A 27,988-nucleotide genomic window follows, 5' to 3' on the forward strand; every position below is an offset into this window, starting at 1 on the left:
CCTGAAAACAAAAAAACTCTGCGTTTCTTCAAGCTGTTGTGGTCAGGGCGCCGCAAGAGTATAAAGTGTGTGTGGCCGAGGTGTGGGAAGTGTAGGAGCCATATCATGTGCTGGCGGTTAACGAATGTGTTATTGTCGGAGCAGACGTTGACAGGTGCGGTAGTTAGTCGGCTTGGCGAAGTGCTGCTGGTGCTGTTATTGTGAGGCGGGAAGAGAGGAGAGAGGAGAGGGCGCTGGAGCGTGACGCCGCCGCCCCACACCACCCCGCCATTACTGGGGGGATATTTATGTGTGTGTGTGTGTGTGTGTGTGTGTGTGTGTGTGTGTGTGTGTGTGTGTGTGTGTGTGTGTGTGTGTGTGTGTGTGTGTGTGTGTGAGAGAGTGTGTGTGTGTGTGTGTGTGTGTGTGTGTGTGTGTGTGTGTGTGTGTGTGTGTGTGTGTGTGTGTGTGTGTGTGTGTGTGTGTGTGTGTGTTGTTGCCTTGCTGGGGCCTGCTGCTTTGGACGTTTGGCAATTTCTTAATATTTTTCTCTCTCTCTCTGTCTTTCTCTGTCTCGGTCTCTCTCTCTCTCTCTCTCTCTCTCTCTCTCTCTCTCTCTCTCTCTCTCTCTCTCTCTCTCTCTCTCTCTCTCTCTCTCTCATTAATATTTTATATTTCCATTCTTCTAAACCCTCCTCACTTGTCATAATTAGGACGGAGCTCTCAAGGGACTAGCAACTGGTGAGGTAGAATTAGCATATGGAACAGGAAGGAGAAAGACTCAAATGATGAAAAGAAGGAGGAGAAAGAGGCAGATGAAAAAGAGGAGAAGTAAGAGACGGAAGATGAATAACACACACACACACACACACACACACACACACACACACACACACACACACACACACACACACACACACACACACTGCACGACCCATAGCAAATACAGCCAGGCTGAAATTATTGGTTACAAGAAATGGAACCTCTTTTTTTTTTTTTGGAGTTTTCCCTCCTTTCATTACTTGCAGTTTGTATACATTCTCTCTCCCCCAAAACCTTCATTCAGAACCTAACGAACGAGGAGCCTGAAACCTCCACCACTGATCTCATGAAAGGACCTGATCATGCGTGGGATTTCACCACGCTGAACTCTCATTCAAACCTATGTTAAAAGGTTTTGGTGGCAGTGGGATGGATCTGGGTTGTTGTTGTTGGGGGTTGGGATGTGATTTGGGTTGAGGTGGGATAGGGGGGGTTCCTGGATTTTTTTTGGTGAGTGCTTAAAGGTCTGTCGCATTACCACGCGGTCATGGGGGAGACATCTCCCGTCACGCAGGGTGCAGTCGCACCTCCACAGATCTCCAGTATCAGCTCTTGATACTGGTAATGGCTCAAAAGGGCCACCACTTACGGGGCTATTCATGCCCGTGCCACCTTTTGGCTGGCTTAATCTTCATCAATCACTCTACCACGCGGTTCTCTATATCCTGGGAACCGTGTAATCAGGTACCAATCAGGTACAAGTAATCAGAAAGTCACAAGTTAAAGCCAAGTTCTGGAAACTTGGTTTTTTTTTCATCGTGTTTCACAACTCACTAATCTTAGCCAGAAACGGATCTATAAGGTGTGTGTACAATGCAACAGAGGACTCACCAGTGGGAGTTTTATAACCAGGGGGACCAGGGGTAGTGTAGACTATATAGGACTCACCAGTGGGAGTTTTATAACCAGGGGGACCAGGGGTAGTGTAGACTATATAGGACTCACCAGTGGGAGTTTTATAACCAGGGGGACCAGGTGTAGTGTAGACTATATAGGACTCACCAGTGGCAGTGTGTAATCATTGGAGGTAATAAGGAGAGTGGCTGAGATCTCACAGAAAATGACGATCCTTCGAATGCCAGAAGCAAATGCAAGATATATGCTTCCATAAGTATAACAGAATCATCTATAACATACTTTATTGAATCAAATAAGCCCACCTGAAGCAGCATATGTATTTAACGAATCAAGTAGACCTGTTCTAAGTCAGTATATATGTATGTATTCAAGCATAATATTTAGGAGGTTATGAAAGTTGCCCGTGATTCTAAACAAGTCCGTCATTTCGATTTGCTACTCCGTTAAAAATAAAACTGTTTTAACTACCCAATTGAGGCCAACGGACAGAAAAAGACAATATTGAGATGCTTTAACTTTTAATGACATCTCGGCAGCATCACCTGGGACTGCTAACAAACGTGACCTTACATAAGCTTACCCTTTCCATTTATCTTTCTTTCTCTTTCCTTTCTTTCTCTTTTCTCTCTTTTTTTCTGTTCATTGTCTTCTCCTACGTTCCCTCGCTTTCCTCTTCTTATTCCTATTATTTTCTCCTTCTCCTTAGGTGGTTATAATAGGAACTGCCTCGTATGGGCCAACAGGCCCTCTGCAGTTCCTACTTCTAGCCCCTCTACTACACCTTACTTTGCTCCTCATCTCTCGTGCCTATTTATTCCCTGTCTCTACTTCCTCATCACACGGGAGACATCTCCCGTCACGCAGGGTGCAGTCGCACCTCCACAGATCTCCAGTATCATCTATTGATACTGGAAATGGCTCAAAAGGGCCACCACTTATGGGCTATTCATGCCCAAGCCACCTTTTGGGTGGCTTAATCTTCTCTCTCTCTCTTCCTCATCACAATCGACTTGAGAATGGTCCAGGACGGACCGAAACGTCGTCGTCGTCCCTTCACATTCTAGTGTGTGGTCTGGTTAACATCACCTGGAACTGTTTTCTCATTGCAATGTCAACTTTATCCCACACAGATCACACTAACGTGATGCATCAAATGAACAAATCCACAAGGGCCGTGACGAGGATCAGTGTCTGGGATGGCAGTGTCTGGGATGCTCCTGGACGCAAGTTCGAATCCTCGTCACGGCCCTTGTGGATTTATTCAACTTTATCCGTCTGGATTGTATTCTCACTGTATTCTTAGATGCTCAGGATTTATCGTAAGGACAACGTGTATGTGTAACGGCTTTAAACAACAACAAAGCACTGAAAATTATGAAAATGTATACAGGCGATGAGTCACAATAACGTGGCTGAAGTATGTTGACCAGACCACACACTAGAATTTGAAGGGACGACGGCGTTTCGGTCCGTCCTGGACCATTCTCAAGTCGATTTTAACTTCTAGTGTGTGGTCTGGTCAACATGAAAATGTATAATTTTTTGTCCTGGGCACTCTGTTGGAGAACCCGTCGCTCTACCGACCAGCCCAAGTGAGTGTAATAGAATAACAAAGTGAATGAAAGCTCGGAGCTGTCGACAAGAATAATGCTTGAAGCTCAGGTCAGGGAAAAGTTTAATTACAAACAAGAAGTTTTTTCATTGAGCGAAATATTGCAATAAGGCCCCAAACGCTGTAATGAAAAAATGGGACGTAAAAAAGAAACATTTTCATAAAATACTTGTTTGAAACGAGCGAGTTTTTTTTAATGTTGAAAATTGTACATTATATTCTCACAACCTTGCTTATAGTCGTTCATCTCGGGGGTGTTATCTTGAGATGATTTCGGGGCTTTAGTGTCCCGGCGGCCCGGTCCTCGACCAGGCCTCTACCCCCAGGAAGCAGCCCGTGACAGCTGACTAACACCCAGGTACCTATTTTACTGCTAGGTAACAGGGGCATAGGGTGAAAGAAACTCTGCCCATTGTTTCTTGCCGGCGCCTGGGATCGAACCCAGGACCACCGGCTGACCCGTTACCGTCAGCTCTAATTACCCAACCAGCTGGGTAATTAGCAGAGCTTCTCAGCTACTAGAGACACCCCCCCCCCCCGTGGCAGTTTCTACCCTGTCAATAAGCTCTGACGCCATCTAGCAAGTTTATACCGATGAACCGTGAGGGTTCGATCCCCCTATACCCTCAACCGGTCGTGATAGGGGACAATACAAGCAAGAACATGAAGCAACTCCCGCTTGGTAGAAAGACGAATCCAATACGATTGATGAAGATTAAGCCACCCCAAAAGGTGGCACGGGCACGAATAGCCCGTAAGTGGTGGCCCTTTTGAGCCATTACCAGTATCAAGAGCTGATACTGGAGATCTGTGGAGGTGCGGTTACACCCTGCGTGACGGGAGATGTTTCTCCCGTCTCTACACATACAGTCACCTACACCCTATATACAATCACCACCACACATACAATCACCTCCACCACACATACAATCACCACCACCACACATACAATCACCACCACTCTTTCCTCACCATCTCTAACGCAGACCCTTACACCAGCCACCACTAAGCCTTCTCCCTCACCCCCACTTAAAACAACACCCCCCCCCCATCACCCCAAGACGGTCGACTGGAGAGGAAAAATAGACACTCCCGGCGATAACGGAGTTCGAAACATTTTCATCATAGTTCGGATACAGTTTCACGAGGTCTTTAATATTCATGTGAATCTTTTAATGTAAACAGGCATTTTCTTGCTGCAACTTGAGCAATAGTTAGCGCTGGTGGAGGTTTTAGTTTCAGGAGGCCTGGTCGACGACCGGGCCGCGGGGGACGCTAAGCCCCGGAAGCACCTCAAGGTAGGTGCTTGCTTTCTCTCTCTCTCTGGAGAGGGGGAGGAGTAAGTTGCCTTATATCCCGCGCTCAATATTGCGTCAAGCGCTCAAGCGCATCAGAGGAGCTGTTGCAAATGCACGTTGACTCGAGTCTGGAATTTTTCTTCGCTCAAGAGTTTGTTAGACATTTGTGGTGTTTTTTGTAGCCTGACGAGTTGCAGTGTTTGTTCCTCTTGCACACAGATTGCAAGGGGATTTTGTATTCGCTAGTTTGGCTTCTTTGTTTGGACTCTCTTGACACTTATATCCGCTCTGTGCCTCACCTGAGTGGTATGAGGCATTTCAGACTTTAGCATTTGAGATGCATTATATATATATATATATATATATATATATATATATATATATATATATATATATATATATATAATCTTCTGCCCTTACACAAGTTTTAAAGGCAGTTCTTATGTTGGCCAATCTAGCATATGGCGGTAATGATATCTTTTTGATATGGGCCTCTGGGGGGACAGATTCGGTGTGATATCAACCCCCAGATCTTTCTCTCTATTTCACTCATGCAGGATTTCACCTCCCAGATGGTACCTTGCGTTCAGCCTTCTGCTCCCTTCGCCTAATTAAATTACTTAACACTTTAATGAATTAAACTTTAGGAGTCATTTTCTAGACAATTCCTCCAGTTTGTCCAGGATATCCTGTAGTCTCTATCTTCATCTGTCTTGATTCTTATCTTAATTTTGGCTTCATCAGCAAACAATGAGAGGAATGAGTCTATACCCCTCTGGAAGATCGTTTACATATATTAGAAACAGTACGGGTCCAAGTACAGAGTCCTGTGGGACTCCGCTGGTGACATCTCGCCACTCTGATGTCTCTCCCCTCACAGTTACTCGCTGTTTCCTGTTGCTTAGATACTCCCTTATCCACTGGAGCACCTTGCCTTTTACTCCTGCCTGTTGCTCCAACATTTGTAACAGCCTTGTATGCGGTACTGTATGTACGCGGTCAAAGGCTTCCTGACAGTCCAAAAAAATGCAGTCTGCCCCACTCTTTCTTGCCAAATTTTTGTAGTAGGGTTGTGGTGACGAACAGCTTGTTTGACCGTAGCAAACACCAGGAGGCCTGGACAGAGATCAGACCACAGGGACCACGATCCAACCAAGGTAAACCAAGGCAAACCAGCGCACGTGAGGGCCCTTCTCCACCATCACAGGTCGTGCTGGGTCCACGCACGACCCAAGGCACGTGAGAGAGGTCCCCATCACAGGGGCAGCGATCTTGGGTAAGCATAATATGTATGCAAATGCATAATGTCTCCTTTAAAACCTCTGTGAACATACCCTGGAGAGGATTTTCAAATTCAGGGCGAACCGAGATAAGATTCAGAGGGATAAGGATACGGGTGCGAGCAAATGGAGGTGGAGGAATAAGAATAAGAAAGAGGAGTAGGAATAAGAGGAGGAGGATGTTACTATACTCTAATAAGACATTACTTCTATGTTCTTTGTACACACATTCTTTAGAATACAATTTTGAATTTGAGTCGACTCGGTCTCTTGTTACCAGTTACTTCCAATCCCCTCTCTATTTTAGTCTATCGTCCAGACTAAAGTCTATTTTCTAAGGACTAAAAGTCTATTTTCCTCAGTCTAGGCTGAAGACAATAGTTTTAAGGATACGACTCGTAAGTGTAAACGCTAAGAAGGATGGGGGAAGACAGCGATAATTATCAACAGGTGTAGTCTAGAACACACGCAAAGAATAACATCATTTTGAATAACCACAAGATAATTAGGGAGTCCGAGAACCTATATATATGTCCCAACCCCTGGAGGAATTACGGGTCAACAGGCCCCAGTAATTGATGTCCAGCACTGATGTTTGTTGTGATTTTAACACAGGTAAATATAGTTGTAAACACAGGTCGTGAACACAGGTCAAAGGTCGTGATCATTATCAAGCCACGACTTGATATTGGTCCAGAACAGACCGAAAGGTCGTCGTATCGCCATTTTCCTAATGTGTGGTTTTAGTCATCGTGTCTTAAGTCACGTTATTGTGCCTCTTCGTCTGCAAAGTTGAAATATTGCAGAAGGAAGAGCAACTCTGGAACTCTCTTGAGAGTGTGAATGATCTGATGTAAGCCTTGAGGCCTAGAGTGGCCACACACACACCAAAGGGACCAAAGAATCCAGAGTGTCACACACTTTACGGGGGACCAAAGAGCCAGAGCTCAACTCCCGCAAGTACTTACTAGGTAAGTACTACCCTTCCCCCCTGTGGCTCACGCCCATACTGTAATATATTCAATCCAAAACTTGGTTACAGGAATATTGTCTAGAATATTGGCAGAGACCTTTGCCCAAGCTCGGCCACTGTCCTCATCATGGAGTGAGGGTTGATGGGGCTATGTTGTTACCATTGTATATAGCAGAGGGCGGGATTGGGGGGATTGATGGGGCACTACTCTCCTAGTGAGACACTGGTTCACTACCCAACCATGGGGCAGGGGAAGCTGTTGCCCCCCCCCCCCACCACCGCCTTTATTGCTTTCCTGTCAGTCCACTGACAGCAGAAGGAATACATTGAGCAAATACCATTCCAACGTCATCCCTGCTTCCCTCCCTCCCCTTACACCCCCCACAGCTGCGCTTGAAGCAAGTGAGGGTATGTCACTCCTTTGACATACAACCCCCTCTATTGACATCCCCTTTCCCTACCCTGGGAAGGTGGGGAAGGGGGGGGGGACATGGAAGCGTGTTACATATTACTGAAAAAAAAGAGATTCGAGGAAGAACTGGGGAATTGTTATTAAATACATTCTCTCATCTATAGCTGTAAAATAGAATGTCTGTCTGTGTCCAATAAAGGTCAGACGACTTCCCAATACTTTTTTGTACAGTCTGTGGCTTAGTAGTTAAGGTACTGGAGATGCCAAGGGACACATGGAGGCCCTGGCTCCATAGAGAGAGAGAGAGAGAGAGAGAGAGAGAGAGAGAGAGAGAGAGAGAGAGAGAGAGAGAGAGAGAGAGAGAGAGAGAGAGAGAGAGAGAGAGAGAGAGAGAGAGAGAATGTTAACCTATGTGTCCAGGGGTGTGGGTCAGACACTTGTGTCACCCCCTAGCCCAAACTAGCAGGGAAATAATCAGAGATACAGCAAGATACATACAGACACAGGCTGAACCCAGTAGGCCTAAATTACATAAATGCTTCAAACAATATTAGCAATAATTACAAAACCATCCGTGCCATTTTCATGGAATCAAGTGTGAAATATGTCGTGGGTTTTCCATGGAGTTCTTAATAAAAATAAAGTAAGAGACAGAGTAGAGAGAGAAAAGGGGGGACGTGGGTAGAGAGAGTGTGGGGGGCTGTGAGTCGCAGCAGGAGACGTCCTCCTGGCTAATGGAAAAACTGTGTTGAATGTAAATAGTATACACCCCATTATTACGCGAGCTTCAGAATACATTGTGAGAATACCACTTGCAGTACATTAGCTGTTGACGAGTAGAAAGACCTCGGTTTACTACCTGAGACTAAGACCTTGGTTTATAATAGACAGCTGACACTAAGAAGTACGTTTTTAGTAGACAGATAACACTAAGAAACGTACTAAGAAGTACGTTTTTAGTAGACAGATAACACTAAGAAAGACGTTTAAGATAGACAGATAACACTAAGAAGTACGTTTATAATAGACAGCTAACACTAAGAAAGACGTTTATAATAAACAGCTAACACTAAGAAGTACGTTTAAGATAGACAGCTAACACCTAGAAACACGTTTATAATAGACAGCTAACATTAAGAAAGGCGTTTATGATAGACAGCTGACACTTAAGAAGTACGTTTATACTAGACAGCTAACAGTAAGAAGTATGTTTTTAGTAGACAGCTAACACTAAGAAGTACGTTTATAATAGACAGCTAACACTAAGAAGTATATTTATAACTGAGAAGTACATTTATAACATACAGCTAACATTAACGCCATGGGTGCTAAACAAACAAACAAACTATCGGCAGACTATCTTTGTTATCGAAGGAGAAGGTTCAAACAAGTACCATTTCCTTGTCGTGTTCCTCCCAAGTTCCATTTCCCCGGAGGCACTAAAGACACAACTTTGAGACAAGAAACAACAGCGGACATTTTCTACTGCGATGTTCTACGTTCTGAAAATTCTATTAGTACGAGTTTTTGCATCACTGACAGATGGAGAATGTAAGGTGTACGGAGTAAAAAAAAAATAATAGAGAGAGGAATTGTGAGGAGCGAGGGAGAAGATCGGTAACACGGGAAAGGAGAAGAGAAAACCGCCTTATCAAGACTTAACTCTACGCAAAATTATAATATTTAATAACATTAACTTATATTTAAGAAAATATAGTTTTTTTGGTTTCAATTAATACGTCAAAAATTACAAATGTCTCTTGGGAGGTCGGCCAGAGTTAGGAAAAGAGTTTTAAACTCTTTATTTTCCACCCGTCTATAGCCTGAGGACGCTTGGAAATAAGGCGCGTTTTCACTCCAGTGTTGCCAACGTTTCACCGACTTTTTTGTCTATTTGTTATTTTTAACCTTATTTACTCGCACAGATATAGTTTTCTATATACATATATATATATAACATGCATTCATTTTTTATTACTCATTACCTGTGTGTGAATAACTGGCCATTAGGGAGATTTAAATAGTTGCATAATTCAGTAATTGGTACCTACTTAAAATGTGTTTACCAATAGCGTGAATTCGCACACTCCCAACTAGATATTTAAAAAAAAAAGCATTTACGTTTAATTTTAGCTATTACCAATGGCTCTGGTATATTGTATATATATAGGCTGTGTTTAATGAGTTCATGGCATTATTTTAAGCTATGGTTTTGTTAGTAGAAACTTGATATATTGAAGGATTAGAGCTTGGATGAGAGGCGAAATAGTGTTGACCACACCGGGGGCCCGACGTTTCTTAGAGAGAGGAGGTGCTGCCCAGCGCTTAGGGTAAATGGTCTCAGGGAATGGTTTCCTCTTTTTTTTTGTACCCTGAGAGGACGGGCTGAGAGGGATCCCCCTTAGATTAGGTTAATAATGCAGCCTTGGAACGTGAGGAGATTCTAATTCCTTCTCGGTGAGGGTTGGATACTCCACCAGTCCGTCCTCCTACGGTTTGCTACGTCAAGAAAGTGTCGTTCTAATAGTCCCCACGTGGCGTAGTGGTAAAGCACTCGTCCGGCGCTTCGCGAACTCTTTGGCCTGGGTTCGTATCCTGGCCGGGAGAGGATTGACCGGGTGCCAATCCTCAGCTGTAGCCTCTGTTCACCCAGCAGTGAATAGGTGAACAGGGAAAAAAAAATAAATTAAGGACTTGCCCGAAACGTTATGCGTGCTAGTGGCTTTACAAGAATGTAATAACTTTTGTATATATATAAAATAGTGCCCCTTATCCTAACCTACCAGAGGAGCCAAAACAGAAAACCGGGATATTATGTCAATTTCGCGAATCGCTACCATTTTCTAGTACGACGATTTTTGGCCTTAAATATACGTCAAAATGTGACGCTCTATTAGGACAGAGCGCCTGGGCTCTTTAGCTCAAGAGGGCTATGGTTGATAGGCCAAATATTCCCGTTGTTGTTATAGATTCAGCTACTTGGAACAAGTTCTAAGTAGCACGGGCTATGGTGAGCCCGTAGTGGACTTAACTGTCACAGGAGCGGTGTAAATATTCTCATTTCTTGCCTAATTTATTCCTTAGTCCAGGGTATACATATTTCAGTATGTACATATCCCAGGGTATACATATCCTAGGGTATACATTTGAGTTTGTACATATTCCATAGTATATATTCCAGGATATATATACATATTCCAGCCTATTCATATTCTTGTTTTAATTTTTTGTAATACAAAATTGACAAACGTTAACAAACTGCCTGTAGTGACTGTTAACGCTGAACCACCCCGTAAATCACCTTCGTTACCAGAGTTCGTAAATCTTTCGCTTAATTTGCAAGTTAACTCACCTGGTTTCACTTTGCATTCCATTGCGTTGCATTTGTCCACGTTTTATTAAATTCGCTGTTGTTCCATACAGTTACTGTCTATATAAAGAGTATGACGGTTTAAACACGGCCAGCACACATATTCATATGTATTTCTTCTGTAAATTCTATGTCCAATGAGAGAGGGAGCTATCAGGGAGAAAGCGCCAAAACCATTACGACTATATAGCACTGGGGAAGGGGGTCAGGATAAGGATTTGGGATGGGACGGAGGGAAAGGAATGGTGCCCAATCACTTGGACGGTCGGGCATTGAACTCCGACCTGCATGAAGCGAAACCGTCCAGCCCAAGCATGTCCAATGAACATAAATACATCTTTGTTTACACGCGTTCGCGGGAGTGGCTGAACTATGCAAGGGAAGTTGTGGTTCGCGGGAGCCTACAGTACAGGTAATTACTAACTACCCGACCCGTTGAGTGGTTAGACACGGGGCAGTAATGGAACCTTTCCGCAAACAATCGACCTCGTAAACAATGGTCAAAATGTTCGTTATAACAGCCGTCAAACCCATTTGTTTGTTAATAAAAAAAAAAGTTTACGTGTGACTCGACTGATTGCGTTCGAAACTTTTATCGAACAGCGCTCCGTTCACGGCCTCTGTTCGAATTGCACCTCCAAATGCTTCATTAACCTGTAAATAAAAATGATTTCCAACAGAACTAGAACGCCTAATTTAACCAATCGTAGCCTTAACGATCATAAAATTACATAGTAATTATTATTACAAAAATTGCATTACATTATTAATGATTATAGGTATACATTACAAATTTTTTTATCATGCTGAAATTTATGAATGAGTCATTGGGGTCGGCCACGGCTTGGGCGAACTTAGGCTAAGTCAGGGCCTGATATCCACCAAGTTTTCATATCACTATACAATCCTCAACTCAGTTAATTAACTCTGGAGCTCATGAGTACAAAAGGATTGTTGACAATCGTCCACATGAATCCTATTTAATGTGACGAGAGAATGTTGGTCATATCACAAGAAGGTAAAATTAACTTTTTCTAAAAATATAAATGTATATTTTATATTAGAATTGGTTGTATAGTTAGGACTAAATTAGGCTACATTAGGTGTTTAGATTCTGTTAGCAATTATGTGTTTACGTGGGGTAAAGTATTCACAAAGGTGGGATTCGAACTGATTCGAAGTTGTTCAAAGCACTGATTTAAAAATAAATAAAGAGCTCGAATGGCATTAGTTGTGAGTCGTGTGTCAATTGTTTTTAATTATCGGATTTATTTATTAAGACGGGGAGGTGGGAAGGGGAAATTATCAGGGGGAAAGCGCCAAGCTATTAGGATTATATAGCACAGGAATTACGCAAGTTGGATCGCTCCTGTGCCAGGTAAGTCCACTACGGGCTCACCATAGCCCGTGTTAATTGCCCCGCTCCTGTGCCAGGTAAGTTACGGGCTCACCATAGCCCGTGCTACTTGGAACTTGTTTCGAGTAGCTGAATCTATAACAACAACAGCAAGTTGGATTACGGACTCACCATAGCCCGTGCTACTTGGAACTTGTTTCGAGTAGCTGAATCTATAACAACAGCAAGTTGGATTACGGGCTCACCATAGCCCGTGCTACATGGACACTTCGTCTTGAGTAGTTAAATCTGAAACAACAGGAAATTGGGCAGTTGTTGAGGAGTGTCGGCCGCAGGAGGACGGGGCGCCTTAAGACCCCAACGGATCAATCTCTAAAAGGGACAAAGTGCTTCAATTAGTTTCAATGTCTGTCTGCTAACTTGTGGAAGTGGCAAAGTAAATTCCATTTGCGTCCTGTGGCGGGAAGTTGTGCTGAGGGTGTCAGATATTTCCTCGTGTTTTTAGCAGGTTTGACCTGTTGCCAAGACAAGCGTCGAGGGTTGTTCTCAGCTTGGCTACGTATACCTGGGGCCAGATTCACGAAGCAGTTACTCAAGCACTTATGAACCTGTCCATCTTTTCTCAATCTTTGGCGGCGTTGTTTGCAATTATTAAATAGTTAATGAGCTCTGAAGCACCAGGATGTTGTTTATAACAATAACAACAGTTTATTGGGAAGTTTTCATGCGTGTAAACTGTTTAATAATTGTAAACAAAGCCGGCAAAGATCGAGGAAAGATGTTCACGTTCGTAAGTACTTGCGTAAATGCTTCGTGAATCTGGCCCCAGGACCGGAGTTCTGTTCATTTGGTGAACGTTAAATTCTCGAACCAAAAATGTGTCGTCATCTGTCTCAAGAGTTTAAGGTTTATAAAACATTTTGAGCAACCACCTACGAAACCTGTGCATCTTTCCTTAATCATGGCGGCTTTGTTTATAGTTATTAAACGATATATGAACGCCTTAGCACTACGAGTTGTTTATAGTAATAATCTCTGGATTGCGAAGTTTCGAAGCTCGTATAAACCGTTTTAATAAAATGTAATTAAAACCACCGTGATTCAGGAAAAGATGTACATGTTTCGTAAGTGTTTATGTAATTGTTGAACTCTGGGCCTGAAGTTTCAGTTGAGACAACACTCTCTCTCGTTTAGAGATGCACATTCCTTGTCCAAACACCGGTGAGATGGGAAGGTGTTTGGTGTTGATAGTGTAGTGTTGATGGGAACTTTGTGGAGACTTGTGAAAGGGAAATGAATGTTTTCTGGGAAGGTTAAAAAACACACATGTTTTGTTTAGGGTGTAAGTAAATACAAAAAATACGGAATTTAAAAGTATATATATGCTCCTAAAGACAAATTTTGTACGAGGATATATGTAATTGTTTGATACAGCTGTGTTGCTTCTCTCTCACTTCCCTCTTCTCGCCCTCCCTACATCTCTCCTTTCCCCCTTTTCCCTTCCTTCTGAACTCCCCCTTTCCCCACTTCCCTCCCCTCAGAACTCCCCCTTTCTCCACTTCCCTCCCCTCAGAACTCCCCCTTTCCCCACTTCCCTCCCCTCAGAACTCCCCCTTTCCCCACTTCCCTCCCCTCAGAACTCCCCCTTTCCCTCCCCTCAGAACTCCCCCTTTCCCTTCCCTCAGAACTCCCCCTTTCCCTCCCCTCAGAACTCCCCCTCTCCCCCCACTCACACACACCCATCAGGTTTAACTCGAGTCTAACATCTTTACCATTTTCTCTTGTCCCACAGTCTCGGCGACACAGAGACGCTACGCCATATATTGACGACGACTCCCATCAACTATGGTCGTCCGAGACGGCTGACCTCATGGAGGGCGAACAGGTCGACGCCCACCTCCTCGAACACCATGGTGAGTTGGTCGACAGTTGTTCTGGTGAGTTGGTCGACAGTCGTCGTTCTGGTGAGTTGGTCGACAGTTGTTCTGGTGAGTTGGTCGACAGTCTTCGTTCTGGTGAGTTGGTCGACAGTCTTCGTTCTGGTGAGTTGGTCGACAGTCGTTCTGGTGAGTTGGTCGACAGTCGTTCTGGTGAGTTGGTCGACAGTCGTTCTGGTGAGTTGGTCGACAGTGGAGTGTCATGTTAAATTCACATAGATCTCTTATTTAATTTAGTGTCAGATTCCTGCCTGGTTAGGGGGTCGATGAGGGCTGAGAGCGCAGTGGGTAGAGTGACTCAGGTAGTCAAGCGAGTCGAGAGGTATAGTTAAAGATACAGGGTGAAGAGTAAATGGGTTTTACTTCTGGGTTAATGTGTAGGTATTTTGTTGGATGGGGTTAGGGTGGCATGCAAGTGGTGCTCAGAGGAAGGGTGTGGATTGAAAGCATGGTATAAAATTGGGGTGAAGAATAGGGAAGGTAGGTAGGTGATCCAGGCCCCCAGCTCATTTTGTGATCAGCTTTGGGTTAGGGGGGTATGAAGGTAGGGGACATGTGTTGCATATTCCCTCCTTATCATTTCCTTGCATCTCTATTTTACCTCTATGGCATCAACTTTATCAACCTTTGTCGTATTTCTGGTGTATTTTGAAGTTCTTTGTTCCGTTGGTTTATATTTGATTGTCTCATAAACACTACCTTTACTAGCCAGTTTTGTTCCATTCTGTACTGACCTAGCCTGGAAACCTCTACATTTCCCTCCTTGCATCTTGCATATGCATTCCTTGTCAGGATCATTGTCAGCATCTCTGACTCTCCATTCACCTTTTATGGAGGGTTCTCCTGATCGTTCCTTCAGACCTTAAACCACTGTTGTTTTTCTGCTACCTGGAAAGTGGCTGCTTGTACTGTCTGCACTGTTTTCTGACATCTCCTTTTTCCTTAATATAGGTAAGTGAGTTTTGCCATAAAGTTCCATTCATTGTTTTGTTACTCGGACTTTCATCTCATGTGTCCTATTTGTGAAATTAGTTTGTCAGGTTATCCTTATTTACTGGCTGCCTGACGTCTGTTGCCTTTTGACGCTGTTTATGGGGTCAAGTTCTCTCTCTCTCTCTCTCTCTCTCTGTCTCTCTCTCTCTCTCTCTCTCTCTCTCTCTCTCTCTCTCTCTCTCTCTCTCTCTCTCTCTCTCTCTCTCTCTCTCTCTCTCTCTCTCTCTCTCTCTCTCCATCTTCCTCGTCACAGGCAAGGGAGATGGAGAGAGATAATTTTGGTTCAAAATTATCCTTTGGTCTAGTATAGCAGTGTGAGTTATCTGGTCTTACTTTCATTCAACACTACCATCCTCTGTCTGTGTTGATGAATGCTCTTGTACAGATGACCTTGTAAATGTGTATGTGTGTGTGTGTATGTGAATACTTGTTAGTATGTGTGTGTGTGGATGTTTGGGGATATTTGTGTGTGTGGATGTTTGGGGATATTTGTGTGTGTGAATGTTTACACATGTTTATGTGCGTGAGATAGTGCACGTGTGTGTTTGTTTGTGTGTGTGTGTGTGTGCACGTGTGGGTATTTGTTTTTGGAAAAAATAGTAAATTTTGTTAGCTTCTTTATTAGCCATTACTTTATTTCTTGCTCGTATATCTATGTTGATATGCATTTCCGGTACAATATTTATCATTTGTGTGAGAGGCCTCACAGAATGATTAGTAAAACTGTAATGTGTGTGTTTGTATTTGTTTAAGATGTGCTAATTTGTTTATGTATTTAAGTTGTTTAGGAAGGAAGGCACAAAGTCGCCTAACCATCTCTGTATCAAACTCTAATAGTTAACACAAAATGCCTTTTCTTAGCACCAAACCTGAACACCTTCCTCCCACCTCTTCCTACCATATGAGTTCCTAATATTCCATAATACGTTTTTTAATAGTTTACACTTGACAAACCACTTGCATACGTCTTGACCTGAATCAGAGTCAACAGCTTTGCATTCGTTGTTTTTCGTCCAGAATGTTGTCTTCGTGGCGATCTTCGACTACTTAGGGAGGTCTTCTTTCCTTCCTTGCAAGGCAAGCAGCAGAATCTGCTGCTTTGTCTGCTTGTCCGGCTGCTTTGATGTGATCTACAGTTATGTGACCTCGTCGTCCAGTTTCTCCATAATATGGTCTATTTTAATGTAACCTATTTGAATTCTACCTTTGTCTTCCCAATTATCATTTAATTTCTTTAGCAGAGGTTATTTCAGGGACGATTTGGTTGAATATGCAGTGAGTAAAATGGCTTTCAGTTAACATTAAACTGGATTGCTCTATCAACTATATTGTTTGATTTGATTAAATTTGTTTTGCAGTGAGTAAAATGGCTTCCAGTTAACATTAAACTGGATTGCTCTATCAACTATATTGTTTGATTTGATTAAATTTGCTTGATTTGCAGTGAGTAAAATGACATTCTTTCCCCCTCATATTCCCCTCACCCCCTTGACAGACCCCTGCTTGGCACACTTCTGCGAACGAGGCCGGGTGTGCCGCCTTGACCACGTCAGCCAGCCGCAGTGTGAGTGCCAGCCCTTCTGCTCTAGGCACCGGAAGTTAGTGTGTGGCACTGACCAGCGCCTCTACCTCAACCATTGCGAGCTCCACCGCGCCGCCTGCGTCACCGGGGCCAAGATTCACATAGACAGGAGCCGCAAGTGCTTCAGAAAAGGTGAATGGATTCTGTGTGTCTAATCACATGTCTGACTCCTCATAAGGATGTGACTCTGTCTCCTGGGGTGCGGATACTTTAATGTTTATATGACGAATATCTATATGAATATCGGTATAAAGTGTGTTTTCATCTGTTGCACATTCCTTTGGTTCCAAAGTATTTTTCTCTCCGCTTCTTTTTGTACAGTATAGACAGGGCCTGAGGGCCAGATTTTGGCGGATAAGGCGCTCTGTGGTTTGTTAATTAGTTGGCTGTGGGCTATTATCTATCCGTTTTCTGTGTTTTGATATGTGTTTGTTCCATTTTCTTTACTTTGTCTATGGTTTTGATCTATTTTTGTATATTTTGTCTAGTGTTTGCTCCTTTTTCTATAGTTTGTCTAGTGTTTGATCCATTTTCTATACTTTTAGTGTTTCCCATTTTCTATACTTGTAGTGATTGATCCATTTTCTATACTTTTAGTGTTTCCCATTTTCTATACTTGTAGTGATTGATCCATTTTCTATACTTTGATCCGTTTTGTTATACTCCTAGTTAAACAAAAGTATTTAGGTTTAATTGATTGCACAATTAAACAAATAAAATCCTAACGTGTAATTAGCTTTGCTTGGATTGGTTTAGTTTGCTCCTTGTCAAGGATTGAAAAGCTGTTATAGGCTTATAGAGGTCTCCATAGGCCTCCCAATAGGCCTATCTCACCATATAACCCACAACTGGGTGCCTTAAAACATGCTTAGCCAAACACACACACACACACACACACACACACACACACACACACACACACACACACACACACAAAACTCTCAATGAAGTCAAATTGCTTTTATATAATTCAGATTTGTAACAAAATAGGAATTTTTACTGTTACTATTGCTGAAATTTTTTACAAATTTCGTTAATATATTTTTTTTTGGTCTGAAAGTGATGAAACGTACGAATATATTCTTTTGCGTTGCTTTATTTTTCTTAGTGATTATCTCTTGGTTGGTGTTGTTCTGTCTTGCATGGATTATTCTTTATGGCTTTTTAGTTTATTCTCCTTCAGTGTTTTAGCCCTTGCCTGCCTCTTTGGTCAAGACTGGTAACGAAGTAGGAAAAATCTAAGGAGGGAAGAGGAAGAGGGAAGAACCGATATCTTCTACCAAACATGTCATGGTTGGTGTCTTGAGGTGGCAAGACTTGTACGTTCAACCCGTTCTCGCTCTTGCTTTTAGTCAATATTGGTTTATTTAATAAGTGCATATGTGACATACTAATTGATTGTGAATATTTTAGTTTATCTTGAAAAGCTTCATAGAAAACACCGACTTCACCTAACCTTCTTAGTATGTTAAGATAAGCATCTTATTGCTTCTTAATTACAATTATTACTTAACCTATACCGTTGATAGGTTAAGTAATAATTGTAAATATGAAGCAATAAGATGCTTATCTTAACATACTAAGAAGGTTAGGTGAGGTCGGTGTTTTCTATGAAGCTTTTCAAGGTAAACTAAAATATTCACAATCAATTAGTATGTCACATATGCACTTATTAAATAAGCCAATATTGACTGTAAGAAAGTGCGAGAACGGGTTGGTACGTTACACAGTAGGGTTGGGCTCGGCTTGGTGCGGCTTTACTCCGGCTTGACGTGTAGTAAAACACAATTATAATATATACAACAAAGACATAGTCGGCCAGGACATGGTTGAGAGTAGTAACTGCTGTACTGGTTGTTCAGTAACAGTTACGTTCAGACAATTGAGACAAACACAGGTCGCCTCTCTGAGCTCACAACAGCAACAGACAAGTATGAATCTACATTTTGTGGAGTAATACAATCCATGTTAATATTTCTGAAAACCGTTGAAAACTATATTTATAAATTCCGAGGAAATGATAATGACTAAGGAATCCCTATAAGCCTGCTTAGAGGGGGGGCATCTTGTCGGCATATTTAGCATCTTTGGGACACTTTGCGACACAGGGCTGAGTGGTCATTCCGGGGAAATGCCTTCTTTAGATATATGAAGCATCTTGGGCTAATAAATTGGCCAGATGGTGGATCTCGCTCTGCTGGGTTATTTAGGGATATGGAATCCCTTATCAACTCATTTTTGTAGTAGCATTAAACACTTAATCGACGAAACGGAATTGGTTAAGTGAAAGCAATCGTGATTATAACCTACAATTACCATGTTAGGGAATAACTATAGCATGTTGACAAGACCACACACTAGAAGTTGAAGGGACGACGACGTTTCGACTTGAGAATGGTCCAGTACGGACCGAAACGTCGTCGTCCCTTCAACTTCTAGTGTGTGGTCTGGTCAACATACTTCAGCCACGTTATTGTGACTCATCGCCTGCATATGAATAACTATAGCAGTATAATAATAAAAATGTAAGAGATATCTGTTCCTGTTGCAAGCGAACACATATCGAGGATTTTGAGTCATTCGTTGACCGGACGAACTAACAATAATATAGTGTAACAATTTATATTGGCTGGCGCCAGGATGCAGGAAACTTTTATGTAGAGCTGCTATAATGACCTCGTGTTACTATAGAAGACAAATGTAGGATCAGGAGCTAATCTAGGATGCCCTCTTCTCCGGATACCCCTTCTCCTGATGCCCCTTCTGATGTCCCTTCTGATACCCCTTCTGATGTCCCTTCTGATACCCCTTCTCCTGATGCCCCTTCTCCTGATATCCCTTCTCCTGATATCCTTCTCCTGATATCCCTTCTCCTGATATCCCTTCTCCTGATACCCCTTCTCCTGATATCCCTTCTCCTGATCATTCTAACTAATCCAGACACCTTGCCTCTCCACCCACTGTAATTTATCACAACTGGAGATTACAAAAGACTTAGTACAAAGTATCATTTAATCCTGTCGTTAATTATCGTAGCCTCCGTAATCTTCAAATTAGGTAAATTACGCTAGACAGTGACTAATGAACGATAACAACTGAGGAACATTAGTACGGAAGATTTTTTGGGGTTTTTGGAATGATTTGTGGCCACTAAAGAGAGGAAAAAGAGTTTTAACCTGTTTTACTCGTCAGTCTGGGAGCAGCGGAGTCTAATAGCCTGGTTGATCACACCTCCAACCAGAGACCGGGCCACGGGGACAGGGAGACAGCCGGTGTTCAGTCGCCCATTGTCTACCTGTGCAAGAATCTGTAGTAATAGAGCATAGCCGGAAAGGTAATGCCTAAAATTTATGGCCAGATACATTGACCAATTTAATTTTTTATTCATTTTGGTAATTAATATTCCGAGAGATGTTTGGACCTTTGGAGACTTTGGAGTTGTGGGTATTTGTAGTGTTTTGTGTTAAGTTTATGTTCTTCACGCTCTCTGTCTCTCTGTCTGTCTGTCTCTCTCTCTCTCTCTCTCTCTCTCTCTCTCTCTCTCTCTCTCTCTCTCTCTCTCTCTCTCTCTCTCTCTCTCTCTCTCTCTCTAAGGCTTACGGGCTCACCATAGCCCGTGCTACTTGGAATTTTACATTCCAGGTAGAGAATCTTTAACAACTCTCTCTCTCTCTCTCTCTCTCTCTCTCTCTCTCTCTCTCTCTCTCTCTCTCTCTCTCTCTCTCTCTCTCTCTCTCTCTCTCTCTATCTCCCTCTCCCTCCCTCTCACCCCACCCCGCCTCCTTCCCCCCCTTTACTGCCGGGGGGGGGGGGTCACGTGACCTAAAGCGGGACAGCAACTCGGTACCAGTTGTGAGAAACGACCCGAGTCGTAACCAGAGACTATACGCACTTACGACCACAAAAAAAACGCACTTAAGAACGCACTTAAGTTACTAAGCACGTGTTGGGGGCAAAATAATCCTTTAACTAACACAAATGACGCGCCAACGGCTCAAAATTGCATCATTGTTAAGGGTGTGCGGGTTCGATACCCTTATTGTGAATCTGTAGAGTAGGTATAATAGGAGGCAAGGTGATCGGAATGTATTGTATCAGAAGACTGATTTGTAAAAGACGGGGGACCGGGAGCTGAATCTCAGTCAACTGAAATGTGGCCAAGTAAGAACAGGGAATTGTGGCCTCCGCCAGGTGAGGAACAAGAGGTCGTGTTCTTGACTGGGTAAGAACAAGGTGGCCAGAGAACCCATGATTACCCTTCTCATACATACACACCACCACCACCCCAGCACCACCACCACAGCACCACCACAGCACCACCACCCCAGCACCACCCCAGGACCACCAGCACCACCCCAGGACCACCAGCACCACCCCAGGACCACCTCCCGGCAGTAACTAACACTCACCGCCACACATTAAGTCAGCTTGGGCCGCCTGGACGCCCGCTCTAACCTGGAGTGACGGTAATAAACACCTCTAGTGAGTCGTAACGCCGGATCACCTGGTTCTGATGAAGTGCTGGTGCTGGGGAGACGTCCCGGGGAGGCTGGGGTGTCGCTGAGACCTGCCAGGGGGGCTGGGGTGTCGCTGAGACCTGCCAGGGGGGCTGAGGTGTCGCTGAGACCTGCCAGGGAGGCTGAGGTGTCGCTGAGACCTGCCAGGGGGGCTGAGGTGTCGCTGAGACCTGCCAGGGGGGCTGAGGTGTCGCTGAGACCTGCCAGGGAGGCTGGGGTGTCGCTGAGACCTGCCAGGGGGGCTGGGGTGTCGCTGAGACCTGCCACGGGGGCTGGGGTGTCGCTGAGACCTGCCAAGGAGGCTGAGGTGTCGCGGTCTGGTATTCTTCGACGGGTCTGAAGAAATAGTAGCATTGTCGTTCTTTAAAGAAGGGCGGAAGATGATGTGTGGAAGCTGTGATTATTGTCGTATCTAGATACGATAACAATCACACCCACCGACGATCGTAGGAGGCTGTGTTTATTCGGGACTCGACACCAGTATGCTCGAATTCATCTGGATGTTGATTACAACTGTTTGATGGTCCTCCATTGTTTCAGAGGGAAGATGTAAGACCTGGCGGACAGCTAGAAGCCGGAGTCAGGTAACATGCACCTCACTCCCTACCCTTCCCCGCTCCCTACGATTAAGGGGGTTCGGTGAATCGTAGAATGAGGTGTACCCCACACTTTGTAAATGTTTAAAATGTCTCCTTGTTAGCTTTACGGGTTATTCATGACCATGCCACCTCTTGGGTGGCTTAATCTGCATCAGTCTTTGTAAGGTCAGTATACCTGAGTCAGTTCAAAAGTGCACTCCTGAAGATGTCACATTCTGACGAAACGTCGAACAGTATAAATGAAAAGAGATTATATATATATATATATATATATATATATATATATATAATATATATATATATATATATATATATATATATATATATATATATATATATATATATATATGTCGTACCTAGTAGCCAGAACGCACTTCTCAGCCTACTATGCGAGGCCCGATTTGCCTAATAAGCCAAGTTTTACTGAATTAATATATTTTCTCTAATTTTTTTCTTATGAAATGATAAAGCTACCCATTTCATTATGTATGAGGTCAGTTTTTTTTATTGGAGTTAAAATTAACGTAGATATATGACCGAACCTAACCAACCCTACCTAACCTAACCTATCTTTATAGGTTAGGTTAGGTTAGGTAGCCGAAAACGTTAGGTTAGGTTAGGTAGGTTAGGTTGTCGAAAAAACATTAATTCATGAAAACTAGGCTTATTAGGCAAATCGGGCCTTGCATAGTAGGCTGAGAAGTGAGTTCTGGCTACTAGGTACGACATATATATATATATATATATATATATATATATATATATATATATATATATATAATATAATTTATTATTATTATATTCTCTATCCTCGCTATTTCCTATTGATCGCCGCCCTAAGTAATTTTCCAATTAAGAATTATGTTTCATCAACGTGTTTCTGTGGGAGCTTCAGGTAAAAAAGAAAATGATTTTATGACGTTGCAATAACAATTTTTTGTTGCGTCCAATTTTTGGAACTTGGGTTTAATGCATTAGGAATTTTTAGCGTGGCAAGTTTCGTGTGGGTGTTTGGCCGGCTATGTCTTCCTGGTGGTGGTGGGGGAGGGAGGAGGGGGCGTGTCATTACTGGTGTGGGTCGTGTAGAGAACGTGTTTGTGTAGCTTTTATTGGCGCTCTGGTTGTCAATGTGTTGATATTTATCTGCTGTCTGTCTGTCCCTGTCTCTTCACATGACGAAGACCCCTCACCATTGGAGTGTGTTACAGGTCTGATGCCCATCACTTGGGATAACACGCCCACGCCCGCCACGCCTGCTCCGCCCCCCGAGGAGGAGGAAGAGGAGAAAGAGGCCCAGGCCCTCAGAGAACTCAACTCCCTCATCCGTGACGACCTCACTCAGGTTAGAACCTCGCTTGAAGCTCTTGACGAAGTCCCTCGTCATCAGCTTCGAAGTCGGCTCTTGGCTAACTTCGAAGACAGCGCTTCTGACTTCGAAGACAGCGCTTGGCTAACTTCGAAGACAGCGCTTCTGACTTCGAAGTCAGCGCTTCGGTCAACAATATCACTCATATCAAAACTGTAATAGGGGGAATTAGACATGTTTTGAGTTAATTTTGAAGGTGAGATAATGAGCAGAAATCGTTAACTGTATAATAGGAAATAGTGGTAAGAGTATGGTGTGAAGGAAAGGTGCCCAGTCTCATGGTCTATCGGGAATCGAACGCCGGCCCTGCATGAACCCAGACCTGCTCTAACCCGCCAGTCAAGATGCCTGGAAGCACAAGATGAAAATGACTGAATATTTTTTTGTCCTTACAGGGTGGAGGAGCTGTGTTAACGACTCGATCTCCAGTTGAAGACGAGGAAGAAGAAGAAGATGAGGACGAGGAGGAGGACGAGGAAGGGTCCACCAATCTGGAGATGAACGACGAGAGTGACCACGACAATAAAATTCGTGGCGGCGGTGCGTGTTCCATTCAGCAATACGAGATACTCAAGGTAAGGTACCCTTTAGTACCAAGGTACCCTAGAAAGTACCGAGAAAGGGTACCAAGGTACCCTTTCTCGCTCTGTTAACTGTTATTGTCATTAGTCACACAAAACCTAGTTTGACGTCTCCACTGACACAAGTATAACTCCTTAATGTAACTACCCCTCCCTCCTCTTTCTCTCTCTCTCTCTCCTCTTCACCCTCCCCCCACAAATCATTAGCAATATATATAATTCTCCCCTTGTACACATTAGCACGGGTAGAATATCTCCACAATGTCAACAAGTAATTAACCCAAATTATGAAATAGATCGTCAATGGAAAAGTATCTCGCTCAATGCCAGTGTTTCCGCGAAAAACAAATAGACAAAACTAAAATTCACACGAACCCAGAGCTCTAAGACAAAGTACAATCTCTTGCAACACTGAGCGCAATGTATCAATCTGCAACATTGCCCAAAAGTTATCTTCCGGTTTTCAGGTATCAGCGTGCACAAGAGTTCCCTTCCCCTCGTTATACACGCTGGGGGGAGAGAGAACCAGTTTTTATTTCTCATTTCTGCTACACTGGGTTAAGTTAGGTTAGCTGTTGGGGACGCAATCGTCACCTCAAGTTGACGCAACCGTCACCTCGAGGAGGGGACGCAAGAGCTTGCAGAGACCTCCCGGGCGCGCTGTAGGGGACGCCGAAGTCGCCCAAGGGAAATCAGATGAAGGAGTCGACCGCTGTTCTTCGCGACTGATTGCGGCACTCGTCCGTATTGGTGTAAAGTGGACGTTAATGGCTGGACGTTACTGAGGCCGCTTTGGACTTGGGAAGTTGGTGCCGCGTGCAAGGAACAGTGGTGCAAGAAGATCGGGGGGGGGGGGGGTATAAGGTGTTGGAAAATTCAGGGGTGGTGATGTTACCTGATACTGTTCCTTCTTGCCAATCGACTTGCTACTCCTGGATGTTGTTGTCACTTGGGAATGCGCCGCGATGTTGCTGCCGTTTCATGATGTAACTGCCACACATCATGAAACTGGCGAGTTTCATGATGTAACTGCCACACATCATGAAACTGGCGAGTTTCATGATGTAACTGCCACACATCATGCAACTGGCGAGTTTCATGATGTAACTACCACACATCATGAAACTGGCGAGTTTCATCCTTTCCCACCGTCCCAAATCCTTATCCTGACACCCTTCCCAGTTCTGTATTGTCGTAAGGGCTTGGCACATTTCCCTGATAGTTCCTCCCCCCTTTCCCTCTTTCCTTCCCTCTCTCCCTCTCCCTCACAACATTATCCGCACGGCATTGTCCCCGGCAAGAAAAATGCGAGTCGAGAGATAAATTGTTTTATGCTCGTACATATGCAAGCAACAGGTGGCTAAAGCCCTTATCTCACGCGGTCCTGTGGGGGGGGGGGGGAGGGGTGTTATATGAGGGGGTTGTGAAGGGTTAGCATAAATAAATTGTTGAAAAATGTCTGCAGTTCACGCTATCACGATCCAATTATCGTATCCTTTGTCCTCCCCTCCCTCCAGAAATGCCCTTTCTCACCCACCCCCCTCCCATCTGTCCACAACACCCCCTCCCCCCCCCACCATCTGTCCCCAACGCCCCCTCCCCCCCCACCATCTGTCCCCAACACCCCCTCCCCCCCTCCCCTCACCCACTCTCACGGCCAATGTGGTCGTGAGAAATTGATAGAAACTCTAAACTAGATTTGATTTAAGTTTGCAGTGCCACTGACCATCAGCGTAGCAGTGAAACTGGATTGCCTCCAATTTCCTCAACTCCCATGCTCAATCCACACCCCTTTCCCCTATTTCCTGTCAACTCTCTCCACCCGCTGCTCCACGCAATCCATTCCATGATGCAGCCACGCTCTATACTATCCATTTCCACCAACTGGTTATTCCCTCTCATCCAACAATGACAATTATACTCATTAATCATTCGCTGGGTTTACAAGACCAAGTCATCACCCAATAGTCCGTATTCTAAGTGTTCTTAATCCAGCTTTACTTACCAACCTCATCCCTCCCTGTTTATCCATATCCTGCTGTATTATCCCCGGGTATTAGTACTCATTATATCCACCTCTCAAGTACCCTTATCCTCCTCGTGTTCCCCTTTCATCATATTACACTTTGCCCATCCACACCCGTGCTTCGATAAGGAGCAAAGTGCAGTGCCTTAAGCCAAATTGATGTTCTGGTAAAAGAGCGAGTTCCCTTTCTCAAGTTATTTACACTGATGGCTCCCTGTACCAGTTCTATGGTGCAGCTGGAAGTGCAGGTGTTGTGATAGTGGGAGATGGTTCCCTGCTGTCCTTTGAGTGTGAAGTGAGTATAAACAACTGGGACTTCACTCTTGAAATGTAATTGTTTACAAGGTGTCATCCTTTCACTCGAACGAGTTAGCTTAGCTTACGGTTGCGTCAGGTTTGATCAAATTTTTGTTACTTTTATCTCTGTTACTTTGATTTTTTTTTATCTCTGTTACAAGCTTCTGTTACTGTTATCTGTTTAATATAAACGAACGATGGGGTTCAGTTCCTAAGCCCTACAACCCCATCCACCACCGCCCAGGGGATGGGTATGGAGTGTATAATAAATGACTAACCCATCCACACTATTGACCTCTAGTACCAGCCCATACACAGTACTTCCCCATGTACTCGTCACTACATCCCCCCCCATTACAAACCTCTACCCCCCCCCCCCCCCACACACACTGGAGAGTTGATACACCAATTTATTTACACAACTGAACGACCAGACTACCAATTCTGGGACTATTTACATACAAGCGAGGTATTGAACACATGGATCGGACAACATAATGCCTGGCTCACACCAGTGCCTAGATCCAGAGTGAACGAGTGCCTACCAGTTCATGTAGGCACTATACGAGGGCCTACCTACCTACCTATAGGGAGGCCCAGAGACATATCAGCCCGTAGCAGCTATAACTCCCAGGTACCCATTAGGCGCTAGGTGAACAGGTGCATCAGATGAGAGAAACACGCACACTCGCATGAGTCTGCAGTGAGTAAGGGGGGATCGGGAAGGGCCCAAGAGCCACCACCACCCTGCATATTCGTACTCATCTCAGCCAAGTGTGCTTGGAAGAAAGTGGTGGGTGAGGGTGTATATAGATATCAAATTTGTTAACGTATAAATCAACGTCAAACCCTGGCTAGCTCGTTGCCTCGGTGTATATATATACATTGCCAAACTGGAGATTTGCAAGTGCTGAGGATGTAAAAAAGGTGTCGCCCCTCTAGCTATAGAGAGGGAGGTGTATATGGCTCAAACAATGCTGAAGTCTACATCAGAGAAGGGAGGGAGCAGGTGCAGGAGAGAGAGAAATGGATTAGTAGAAAGAAGGGGAGACCAACAACAGGAAGAGGAAGGGGGGAGGAAAGTCAGAGACACGCAGATTGCAAAGAGTGGATGAAAACAGAGAGGGAGACAGACGTATTGATAGTGATATATATATATATATATATATATATATATATATATATATATATATATATATATATATATATATATATATATATATATATATATATATGAAGGCTAAGGGAGGCAGGGGTAGAGAGGGGGCCTCCAAGAATGTAGAGAGATAGATAGAGAGAGAGAGAGGCACTAGCAGCAGCAGCATCGTTCATCTCATCAATACAATCCGCTCAAACTGCTGGGCAGAAATATACTTATATACAAACAGACCAGCCTTAACTAAACACCAAAACACACACACACACACACACAAGACCAGGGGAAAGTATATGAACATACAAAACCCGAAGAAAAATCACCCGTAACAATATACAACCGATATTAAAAATAAAAAAAAAATAATGTATATAAAAACATTTTTTTTTTTAAATTTTCCAGTAGTTCTTACGCTGCCATATTTAAGTTTAAGGCGGGACCTTGGGCCCTTATCTTCGACTACCAGTAAATTGAATTTTTTTATATCCTTCCGCCATATATATATATATATATATATATATATATATATATATATATATATATATATATATATATATATATATATATATATGCGGAAAAATCCACAGAGAAATATGAAATGAGGTGAACGTTTCGGCTTGTTAAAGCCTTTGTCAACACCAGACTGACTCAAACTGCCTGTTTCAGTCAGTCTGGTGTTGGCTTTAACAAGCCGAAACGTTCACCTCATTTCATATTTCTCTGTGGATTTTCCGCATAAAATGATCAGTGTTTTGTGATCGTCAATTGCATATATATATATATATATATATATATATATATATATATATATATATATATATATATATATATATATATTAATATTACACTATTCTGTATGCTATGTATGATTTTAAGTGTGTGTGTGTATATAAACAAATCCACAGGAGCCGTGATGTGGGTTCGAACTTATGCGCCGGGTGTTCCTAGACTCGCTCTAGTTCACTGCGTCACG

The 27,988-nt window shown here is 43.5% G+C and overlaps 1 protein-coding gene across 10 annotated transcripts in view; it reads left to right on the forward strand.

The window, feature by feature from the left end:
• LOC123770268 (follistatin-related protein 5) overlaps positions 1–27,988 on the forward strand; it is a 427,322-nt gene that overhangs the window by 351,468 nt on the left and 47,866 nt on the right. For 4 of the 10 annotated variants that reach the window (XM_045761955.2, XM_045761957.2, XM_045761956.2 and 1 more), the window contains exons 3-6: positions 13,754–13,874; positions 16,387–16,605; positions 22,798–22,931; positions 23,351–23,530. In XM_045761955.2, coding sequence (XP_045617911.2) covers positions 13,754–13,874; positions 16,387–16,605; positions 22,798–22,931; positions 23,351–23,530 — 654 coding nt within the window. Of the gene's footprint in view, positions 1–9,530; positions 9,565–12,017; positions 12,039–12,290; positions 12,470–13,083; positions 13,304–13,753; positions 13,875–16,386; positions 16,606–22,797; positions 22,932–23,350; positions 23,531–27,988 lie in introns of those variants that run through there. The other 6 variants (XM_069339889.1, XM_069339894.1, XM_069339891.1 and 3 more) reach the window with 6 other exon arrangements.

This window comes from Procambarus clarkii, chromosome 42 (assembly GCF_040958095.1).
Source record: "Procambarus clarkii isolate CNS0578487 chromosome 42, FALCON_Pclarkii_2.0, whole genome shotgun sequence".
In the NCBI taxonomy this organism is placed as follows: Eukaryota; Metazoa; Arthropoda; class Malacostraca; order Decapoda; family Cambaridae; genus Procambarus; species Procambarus clarkii.